Here is an 11,621-nt window from a genome sequence, read left to right as displayed (position 1 = left end):
CATCAGGCTGATTCTCATTCAGTATTCTTAGAATGATAGAGAAAGGGCCATTGAAGTTCCCTGCCGGAATCCACATTAAAGCATCCCAATAGACATCCAGAGCAGAGGAGTTCATAATTCTCGGTTTAAGTGGTCATCAACTTACAACCATTCATTTTAGTGAGCATTTGAAGTTACGGTGGAAGTGAAAAAAGTGGCAACTAGTTCTTGCACTTACAACTTCTGCAGTATCTCTGCAGTCATGTGATCAAAATTTGGGCACTTGACAACTGGCTTGTATTTACAATGGTTGCAGCATTCTGGGTCATGTGATCACCATTTGTGACCTTCCCAGCCAGCTTCCAAAAAGCATCAGTGGGGGAAACTGGATTTGTTCAATGACTGCATGATTCCCTTAAGTGATTCGCTTAACAACTGTGGCAAAAAGATCATAAAATCAGGTTCAACTTAACAACCGCTTAGCAACAGACCCTTTCCACACATGCCTGTGTATAAGCAATAGTTACAATTCCCCACGGTACATTGATGCATCTATATTTTTCCTCAGTGAAGAATTTTATGTTTTTCTGGATTAAATTTAATTCTGTTATTTACAATCCACATCTCTCACCTTTCAATACACTTTTTAATTTTCCTTTTTTAAATAGTTTTAACCGTTCAACCCAGTTTTGTATTATCTGCAAATCTAATAAGGAATTCACTTCCAGATTATGAATTTAATATATTTAATACCTGGGTTTACAGTTCATGGCAAATTAAACAATTAACACTATTCCAATATACCGGTAGTAGTTCAGTTTAAGACAGAGGTTCCCAACCTTTTGGGCACCAGCAACCGGACCGCACAAACAAGCAAAGCCCCATCCGTGAGATGCAGGCAGCAAAAAAACCAAAACACCTCTGGTCTGTCGAAAAACATTTCTCCACGGAACCAGTCTCTGGTGCCCAAAAGGTTGGGAACCTCTGTCTTAAACTGAACTACTACCAATATATTGGAATAGTGTTAATTGTTTAAAGTATTTGCCATGAACTGTAAACCCAAGTATTAAATATATTAAATTCATAATCTGGAGAAATGTTTTTCCACAGACCAGAGGGTGCATGGCTTTGTTTGCTGCCTCCATCTCATGGATGGGGCCACAGCCCAGTACTGATCCAAGGACTGGGGGTTGGGGATCCCTGGTTTAAGAGTCATAGTTGCACAGTGGTTAGAATGCAGTATTGCAGGCTAACTGCCCACTGTCAGGAGTTCAATCCTGACCGGCTCAAGGTTGACTCAACCTTCCATCCTTCTGAGGTTGGTTAAACGAGGAACCAGATTGTTGGGAGCAATATGCTGACACTTAGGAAGTGCTGTAAAGCATTATGAAGTGGTAAGTCTAAGTGCTATCACTATTGCTAAGTTTAAAATAAATATTAAGCTATATAAATATTCTAGCTGCTACTCCTGAACCATACCCAAGATCAGTATCAATTCTTTTCTCACTTTAAATTTCCAAAGGCCCTCTGGAAATGCCAGGTCTTAACCATCTTCCAAAATATTAACAGAGATGAAGTCCTCCTTGTTTCTAGGGACAATCTGTTACAGAGAAGGGAGACCATCACAGAAAAATCTCTCCAGGCTTTCTATCACCCTATGACTGCCCTATTGATTCTTACCAAAGTGGCAGATTGTATTTGGAGCAAGTCCTGCTAACAAAGTCTGAAGCCATATAGGATTTTATGGATGATAGCCACCTTAAATTGCTCCTAGAAGCTAATTGTCATCAGTGGAATTCCTATAATAATAATGCTACATTATTAATCCAAGCTTGACCATTACTGCAAGGCAGCCTCATTTAAGCTAGCTAAAATGGTCACCAGGGACAGCCCCATGTAAAAAAATATACAGTAGTCTAGTTGTGACATGAAAAGGAATTGAATGACCACCAGCAAAGCTTAAATATAGAAGTGTTATGCTAAAGGAAAGGAAAGGTTTTATACTAAAAGGTTGCACATATATTTTAACAAATAGAAAAAAGAAGCCTGCCCTATAATCTCAGAACTTAAAAATACAATTTTTGTCACTGCTTCTTAAAATCATAGTATTTGCTGAAAAACATGAACTAGCTGCTTCTCAATGTATTGGAGGCCATCATTTTAAATCTTTGGGCTAAAAACTGATAAGAGAACATTCTCGTGAAGACTGCTCTAAATGGATAAGAAGTGGTTCTACTCATTTGCATTATTAGACAGAATTTTAAAAAGTTGCAGTAATTCTTTTTGGGAGCAGCAGATAGAACACTCAATTATAGCACTGAAAAGCAATAGTAGCTTCAAAGTCAATTCAAAATAACATTTAAAAAATCAATAGATTATGTTTTCTCTGGGTGGGCATGCTACTGATACCCTCTATCCATCGTAGAAAAGGGCCTATCACATTAAATCCAAGTTCCTGTTTTCTTACTGTGGAAAAGAGTAATCTGAGAATTGGGAGATACTGAAACAATCCCCAGGACGAATGCAGTTCACAGCTGATGCTTGTACTGTTATGATGGCTGGAGCTGATAGCTTTTGGAAAGAAAAAGATCTTCCTGTGCAATGATTTGTGTTGTAAAATTTATAGACTTGACCTGAGTTTAATAGCATGGAATGTAGGCAGTGGGCTGAGAAAAACAAAGCCTAAGGAATGGAGACTTAAACCACTGCAAAGACCAATTAATCCAGTTTGAAATCAAACCAGAATGGAGACAACTACTAGGTGAAAAATGCACATCAAGTAATAGACCCAAAATGACAACAGCTAACAGTGGCATAGCTGAGGTGAAAAGTATTATTAGCATATTACAAGTGGCTAGAGATAGGGATCTGGATGAAGGGTATCCCGTGTACATATAACATCTAGATTGTGATTCATTTTACCCACTTTCCTCCAGATTCTTGATCTGTTACTTGGTGGTGTTTTGTGAATCTGTAAAGTTTTATGGGTGTGTGCTGAGGCAAAATCTTTCTATATTGTAATTAATAAAGCTAGGGATTAACAAAGGATTATGTGCAGTCTCATCAATGCCTAATTACAATCTTGTGGGGAAGGCTGGTATTTCACTGATAGGTATGTGTGTTTCTAGTATAAACTCCTGATCATTGACCAAGGCTATGCTGCAGGGCCCCAATCTGGATTGGTCCTCTGGTCCTGGTGACCGACCCAGATTGGACCCAGCAACATTATCTAGGGACATGTATATTTTTTGCCTTCATTCACGAAGACTGTGTCCAGCAGATGTCCATGTCCAATCATTTCTTAGTCATGGAAAATTACTAGTGAGATCTTATAATGTGCAATGAATGATAGAAGGAAGACTGTAAGTGAAGTAGCCAGAAGTGGATTTCCAGTAATGTTTCCCCCTTATCAGAGATTGCCTGAAGAGTCTAAGTGTGGCACTCGCACTAGTGGCACTTTTAGCAAAATCCTGATAACAACACCCTGTAATTTTAAGGAGAGATCTACTCCCAAACTCTGCAAATCGTTACAATGGATTTTTGAAGTCTCCCTACCAGAGCAAGCAGGAAGATATTAAAATTAGGAATGATGTTTGTAATACTGTAGTGTAGGTGTTTTATGTAAATAAGAATGATGGTCACTTCACATAAAGGTAGAAAATACCTATGTGATGCTAACACATACCTCATGCTTTCTTAGATGGATTCTCCCATTATTCTTAGTCATCTTCTCATCTCTGTTCTGGGTTGTAATTTGCTTTTTTTTTGCTTGACCTAATTCTTAAAATAAACATATGTACACATCCCAATATATATTCACTTTCTTGTAATAAAAAATTCTCAAGACACTATGTATGAGGCTGCCCTTGAAGCTTCACCTGATCCAGGATGCTGTAGTATGGACAGTGATGGGCATGCCTTGATATGTTCATGTAGCACTTTTCCTCATGATTGGCACTGGTTGCCAATTTGCTTCTGATACAAGTCAAGGTGTTGCTATTATCTATAAAGCCGTTCATGACATAAGATCTTCTAGTTACTGAGGCACAACCTGTCTGTCCTCGTGATTTGTCAGGGTTCCTTTGATTACACATCTACGGAACTTCAGAGGGCTATCTTTTCTGTAGCAGCCCATACTTTGGAATGGGTTTCCCCTAAAAGATCTGGATAGCCACCACCCTGCTGGGATTTCAAAGAGCTCTGAAGATAAGGCTCTTTGCCCAGACCTTTGGCAAGGGTGAGTGAAGCCTCCTGGACTGAATGGTAGTGTTTTTCTCTTGTTCCTATCATCTTGTCATCCCCCCCATTTTTAATGTTTTTGTCTGTGAATCACCAAGAGACGTTGGGAGTCAGGCAGCACACAAATTTAAATAAATAAAAAATAGTAATAAGCCTCTGTATCTACCCTTATCAGGATTAGCCTCTACTTCAAAACTGGAGGAAAGGAAAAACCTGTGTTCTTGAAACTGATAACAGACATGAATTTGGAAATTTGGATGCCAAAATTAAATTAGGTCCAATGGTAGAAAAACTGATTGCCACATATTTAGAAAGATTGAGGAGGGGTGGATTGTTGTGCAATATATAACAGAACTAAAAGCATGTTCTGTGTTCTGCTCTCAAATCCATACACGCATCTTCCTCCTTTTTTTTATCAAGAACATTGAGGTATACCTTCACCACCTTGCCTGACAAGTTAATTTGTTTTGTTGCTTAAAAGCCACTGTAGATAAAATAAAACTATCTGGAATTACAAAATGATTCAATCGTGAGTTTCATTGTGAACGTTTAGTGATTCTATGTAAACTGTGAGCTTCACTGAAAAGTGTTACTAAACGTTTTTTAAAATACTCCTCAGTTATTAAATATTGGAGTAAACTTTTTTTAACAAGGGAACTGTTTTCATTGTTATTTGTAAAGTCTCAGAGGTGATATGTTATGAAATGAAAAACCTAGAAACAGACCTCTGATTATCTTAAAATATCATTTTTGGGTGTTTAGAAGAAGCAGAGTAATTCTGCATAATATATACTGGTGGAAGCCAGTACCCAATGGAGAAGAAAAACATTGAGTGAAAATTGAATAATATGGTCCAACAAAGCAGCACTAATATAGAGATTTTATTCAACTGTATTGAATTCTTACAGCACATTGTTTGTCACAAAGCTATTGATCCGATTTTGAAGTTCTTTTGCCTGAAGACAGTGACACAAAATTCATGAGAGCTGAAAGCAGGATTGATTAATCATGGCTAACTTGAAGGGTCTTTTTCTCTCTTTGTTTTCAAATTTTTGTTTCACATCTGTGCAAATGAGCTGAAAAAGGAACCAAACCTGAACTTTCCTACTAATTACATCACTCTATACAATGTTCAGTGTATGGCAAAATCAGATTCCATCTTTTATCCCTATGAGGTCATGCTGCCTGGAAGAGGCCAAAGGGCAATTCAAACAGATCCAGTGTAGAAGATGATGCTGGCTCTAGGGCTTTTGACCCAAAGCAGGTTGAAAAATGGAAGGTAAGAAGTGGTAGCTTGAACCATTAATTCTCCAAAAGGCTTTAAAAACTAATCAAGAATGGGTAACTGGTAAGAATTCAACCCAAGCGTGAAGTCAGTATCTTCCAATTCTTGAGGAAAGAGATATTCATGTACCCATCCTTTGTAACTGCCTAAGGACTGTTTGTTCATTCTATAGTCCTACATAGATATACATTTCAAAATAAAATGATTATGAACACTGCTCATAAAGATCTATGGAAATGGTGGTAACATTACACTTGCCTTTCTAAAACATTTTAGTTCTTGTTTAGATTATGTGAGAGTAGCAGGGTAAAATAACCGCTATACTGCTGCCACAGTGAGTATCCATAAATCAGAAGAGTCACTTTGAAGGGAAATTTATTGATGTCAGAATGAACAGAAAAGCATTCTTGCAGCAATGATGATCACCTCTACAGTGTCCCTCACACCTTCTTGAGTGTAAGAGGGAGAATCCCTGTTTGTCAATATTCCCTGTCTTCCATCTATAAAATTGGCACCTTCCCCCAGCCGTTTATACTCCAGATAAATTTTAAGTGCAGAGAAGGAACATTTAGCAGCATTTTGGACTGAAACCCTCAAGCACACAAAACAGCACATTCCAGGAGGTAAAGAAAACCCACATAATAGTCTGCCTTGAAGCATCAGGCTTTCAGAATAAAGAGCAACCAGAAATATGGAGATACAAATGCAGCATAAGGGAGAGGGAATACACACTGATGTGACTCAAGAGGAGATTTAAGCTGTTGCTCCTGTATAGACACTGGTTAAGAACCAGCTGTTCAATACCCACAGTGGGCAAGAAGTGCACAAAGCCAAAATTAATTCTGCTTTCCATACACAACAGCCCAGCTGCTGGGATAAAGTCTATTCCCTCAAGGAACACAAGGAAAGTGCAGAGATACACTCTGCCTTATAAGGGATCCCTTCCTAGTACAGTACTAGTGCTGGCCTTGAGCTGGATATCCAAGAAGGTTGGCAAGCTGAATATGACTGAAACATGACTAACACAGCCAAAGAGAGCTCCCAGAGCTATCACACTGTGGGGCTGCATTCTTCTTTCTTACTCAATTTAACCTGGCTGCTTTCTGACATGGGAAGAAGGAGGTTCTGATTAGGTTCATGCCTTTCTATTGCTTTTGGAAGGCAATTATTTGTACGATATCATTTGCCATCCCTCTGTCCCTAACTTGGCCTTATGTCTTGAAACCACGAACAGTACCATAATGTAGGCCGTGTCACATTCTTTAATCCAAATTCCTCATCTCCAATACATGGGGCACCAAGTGGGGAAAATTGCCAACAGTGCATACAAGGCTTGGTGATCAAGTGCTGCGCTACCGAGCTCTTCAGCTGCAGCAGAGGCAGCCTTCTCCTTCCAGTCTGCAAGGGAAAAGGCCAGGCTTCCACAGATTTCCTCTGCTGGTATTCAGCTAGAAGCTGTGGCAATAGGCTTCTTCAGATGCTGGCTCATAAGTTCCCTGGCGCGGGATACCTGGATGTGATCGTAACAGGAATTGCAGACAAGGACTGGATCATAAAGCTGCTGATCAGGAATGGGCAGCTTTAGATGGCAGCAGCTGGCACAAAACACATTCCCACAATTCCTGGGTAAGAAATAACACATAAAAGCAACTATGATACTGGAGCCAGAGTAGGGTGATATATGGAGCATCTTGTTTTCACTTAACTGAGGAATAGAGCTGACAGTGCAGTCTCGGATCTTAGATATCCTGCTGTGCTGTATGTTTTTGCAAAATTTTCCTGAAGCCTAAAGAAAAATACTACATAAAGAGGTAAACACTGAGAGTTTAGTGCATATTAACCCAGCTCTTTACATGTACGAGAACACTCTCTCTCTTTCTCTCTCTCTCTCTCAATCTCTTCCCTCTCCCCCTCCCCGTGTCTTATAGATAGGAATAAAATGATAGTAATTTAGAGACAGCCTGGGCAGGGCCCATAGTTTAGTGCCAATTAGTCTTAATTCAGAACAACTGAATTCTGAGGCACACAAAATAGTACAGCACAGATTAAGAAGAATTGTTATAGGCAGTGGTAGGAACTTTCAGCTACAATTTTGTCTAATGTATGAAGGGACATATGCAGAACTTCCAAGGTCCCAGGCAAACCTCATAGATGGGGTCCTCAAAAGAACTCAGGCGCTGAGCTTTTCAGGCTCAGAAGAAAGACAGTGGCTGCGCTTTCACTGTGAGACCTAGTTCTTCCTTGCCCTGCTTCCCGATAATCCAGTCTATTAGAGAAAGTGGGCAGTGGCAGCAGATTGAGCTTATAGCTGTGTCAGGAGCAACAGCATAGGAAAATGCTATGGCTCCTACTAGGGCACGGGTCGGCAACCCGCGGCTCCGGAGCCGTCTCCTGCGGCTCCCAGCCGCCCGGTGCGCGCGTACCTCTTCAAACGGGCAGTGGTGCGCGTACACCTCTCCAAATGGAGAGTGGCACCGCCCGTTTGGAGAGGTGTGCGCGCACCTCTCCGAATGGGCGGAGGTGCGCGCACACCTCCCCAAACCTTTGGAGAGGTGCACGCGTACCTCCGCACGAACGGGCAGCGGCGCCGCTCTTTGAGAAAGCTGCCACGGCACGTTTGCAGGCTGCCGAAAGCGGCAGCTGTGCAAACGGGCCGCGGCAGCTTTTCCAACAAGCGGCGCCGCTGCCCATTCCGAGAGGTGCGCGCGCACCTCTCCGAACGAGTGTAGGTGCGCACGCACCTCTCCGAACGAGCGTAGGTGCGCACGCACCTCCCCAAACGTTTGGAGAGGTGCGTGCGCACCTCCGCGTGAACGGGCAGCGGCGCCGCTCTTTGGGAAAGCTGTTGTGGCATGTTTGCAGGCTGCCGAAGGCGCTAGCTCTGCAAACGGGCCGTCGCCGTCACGTAACTGGGAACCGGTTCCATCACACATAAAAAAATGGCAACCGCGCGCGTCCGCGCATGTGCAAGAAAAAACTGTTTTGTGCATGCGCAAAATGTTTTTTTGCGCATGCGCATGCATGGACACACACACGCGGCTCCCACTTTTTTTATGTGTGATGGAACCGGTTCCCAGTGGCTCTTTTCCTTTTTCAGGTTGCTGACCCCTGTACTAGGGCCTTAAGAGCCCATGTTTGCTGAAAGCATTCACTGCAAATTTCTGTTCCATAAAACGTCAGCCTATTTACATAAGGTCTACCAGCAACAGGGGGAGACTGAAGCCAATCTCTCAGGATTAAGGTTTTTTAAAAAAAGTTTTTTTATTCTTTTTCTGGAGAATACTTTTTCCTATTGCTTAAAAATCACAAAACCCCTTTTTTCTATAAAAGTATCACATGCTGCCACTTTATATTAACATACTATTTCCAAATGTAAAGGATATTAAAAATCTTAATAATTTTCTAATACTTTTACCTCAAGTGTGCAATCAAGTGATTGGAAATTGGTAATTGATAATTATTGTAATTATTTTGTCAAACGTTGGCTAAAGATAAATATAATGAACTACTATTTTCCAAGAAGATACTACTCTACTATATTCCATTTATCCTCTAAATAGAACTTGTCATTCCCTTTCCATTGCTCTCAATATTTGCCATATTTTCTGTAGACGTACTTAATAAAATGAAAAAAAGTGAAATGGGAAAATGAGATTTGTCATAGTAATTACATTACCTGCAATGGTGTCTGCGTTTGGCCAGCCAGAATTCACAGTCACAGTTAAAACAGTGTGATGCCATGTGGTCTGGAACCCAACGTGTGACCTATTTAAAAACATAGTGTCATGGATGATTTGGGTTGTTTCTTACAAAGAACATATCTGTAAGGGAAGAAGCTAACATAGCACACACATTTTAACATGTTTTAATATATTTTAAGCTTTACTTTCAAAGCAATTGTCTGAAGAATAATTCAAAAGGAATTATTAAAGAGGAGCAAAATGTAAAATATTGGTTGTTTTCGTTAGAAACACTAACGTTTATTAAAGACTTAAAAGAATGTCAGAGGGAAAAAGGAAGATCCTTGTAAGTAGACAACCAAAGAGGAATTATCTGTTTGAGTTGGGTTTTTTTTACTAAGGGGAACCAGATACAAAATATATGTTTATACCTCAGTAGAAGAGAGCAGAATAGGGAAATACAGGGGGGAAAGCAGCAATGGAAATGTTTTCATCTTACATCATACAAAGTTAAGAGACATAAACGTATCTCAGTGCAAACTAGAAAATAAGGAAATGTAACATGCCTCAGTTTCCCTTTTATCAACAGGCTCCCAGCTTGCTTCAGATAGACAGTCTTCACTGTGATCAGAGTAAAAATCCTCATTTTCACTGCCATCTGACTCCTTGAGGCAAGTCTGCAAGGAAGACCATGAAAGCCATCAGATTATCTATACCACACATATGATCACTTCCTTTAGAGTTTCAGCCTTCCTCCCAATGAACTGAAAATAACCACAAGATCATAGATAATAGCTTTTATCAGGTGTTATTTGGCTAGCTCAATATCATCTACTGTGATTTCAGGTTCTACCCTAATTGATATCTGATCTTTTAACAGATGCAAAGATCAGGAGCTTCTCTGTATAGAGTGCTATTTGATAATGTCCATGTTATTATTATACTCAACACAGCAGAAGTGTGGGAGATAGCATGAAATGGTAGAATGGAATGTGTGTGGGGGTATCTATGTCCAGAGAGAGAACATGTGTCTTCATTAGTATGTTCACATTTGTATGTACAGAGTGCCTACAAACACGATGGTAGCATGATCTGTTCATTTTACCTATCTATACATGCCTTCTTGGGTAAAAGTTAAGGAAACTACTGAAAAAGCACCACCAGTGCCACTTACAAAGTCATCTTCATAGTCCATCTGTGGTTCAGCTGGAGTTGGATAGCAATGACGGATGTCTAATCTATGCTGAAGTTCCCGCACCTGCCTACGCAACTGCTCAACCTCCTGCTTATAAGTAGCTTCGATCTGCCGCAACCTATGCTGGATTACATCTGTGGGGAAGGGAAGTCCATCATCATCTAGATAGAAAGGAGGCACTGGAGAAGGGCTGTTTGGTGGCAGGTGTTTGGAGCCAAGTGCCTGCTTCAAATGGCAAGGGAGCCACAACTTGCTGGACTTCCCCACAAGGCCTGTGCAGTGTGTGCCAGAATGGATGGAGCAGCCAGGAGGCTTCACACTTTCTTTCAAAGGCCACTGGCCACTGAGGCACAGTCCAGAGGTCCAGAAGTGCCTGTTGTTCAGTCTCTTGTTACAGCAGCCATAGGACAGGAGTCGTCGGGGACCCATATCACCCCCAGGAAGTGATGTCCCCATCCCTTGAAAACTGTCCCAGTTTGCTGCTAGAAGAGAGAATTCACTCGTCTGGCTTTGAGAAATTCCTTTTCGCCATAATTCTGTCTGAATTTTCCCGGTATGGTTGCCCTCCTCTCCATGCTTGACGTTGCCAATTTTTCCATCTAGTTCTTCTTTTTGACAACCTGGAGCACTGTGTCTTGGAACAGTCAGAGCTGGCTGACCTGAACTGGGGCGACTTGCTGAAGTCTGGCTGGAGGAGGATTCTGGATGAGAAGTTTGCACAGGATCCCAAGTGCCGTTGGATATCAGGCCAGCGTCTTTGACATGGTTGCAGGATAACTTTTCAAACGCTTGTGTTTGTCCAGAATTTGGAGTTGGGACTGTGCCTTCTGTTGCTTCTGGACCTGCTCTGCTTACTACTTCTATCTCAAAAGGCACAGCAGTTAACTGCTGAGTCACTTCATGTTTCTGTGGTGGACTGACTCTGTGCTTGTCAGAGGTGCCACTGCCAGCACTATGCGGGGGATGGAATTCCTGCTGCTGTTGAGGTACTTGAAGCAACTCATCCTCTTGGGTTTCTTTGCTTGTCCCTGTCTCCTCAGCATTGGGATGTCTGGATTCCAAACCAACCCTGACATCTTGACAATGGTTATTCAGATTTGGATCACTTGACGTGCGGGTCAGTAGGCTGCTAGGATCACATGCTGAGAGAAGATCATCCATGGATCTTGTCTTTGGTAATCTGAAACCACAAAAGTCAATTCAGGCAACAGGGATATAATGCATATATTGCCTGCAGGTACAT

The 11,621-nt window shown here is 41.3% G+C and overlaps 1 protein-coding gene across 4 annotated transcripts in view; it reads right to left on the bottom strand.

The window, feature by feature from the left end:
• Positions 1–5,861: 5,861 nt before the first annotated feature.
• Positions 5,862–11,621, bottom strand: part of MTMR4 (myotubularin related protein 4) — a 58,622-nt gene continuing 52,862 nt past the window's right edge. For all 4 annotated transcript variants that reach the window (XM_083348211.1, XM_083348210.1, XM_083348212.1 and 1 more), the window contains 4 exons: positions 10,358–11,558; positions 9,750–9,860; positions 9,180–9,268; positions 5,862–7,125 (listed from right to left, as the gene is read on the bottom strand). In XM_083348211.1, the coding sequence (XP_083204337.1) occupies positions 6,948–7,125; positions 9,180–9,268; positions 9,750–9,860; positions 10,358–11,558 (1,579 nt within the window). In that variant the 3' untranslated portion in view covers positions 5,862–6,947. The remainder of the gene's footprint in view (positions 7,126–9,179; positions 9,269–9,749; positions 9,861–10,357; positions 11,559–11,621) is intronic.

The sequence above is a fragment of the Vipera ursinii genome (assembly GCF_947247035.1).
Source record: "Vipera ursinii genome assembly, chromosome: 1".
Lineage (NCBI taxonomy): Eukaryota > Metazoa > Chordata > Lepidosauria > Squamata > Viperidae > Vipera > Vipera ursinii.
The sequence above is the reverse complement of the archived record's forward strand: the minus strand, read 5'-3'. Positions and strand labels throughout refer to the sequence as shown.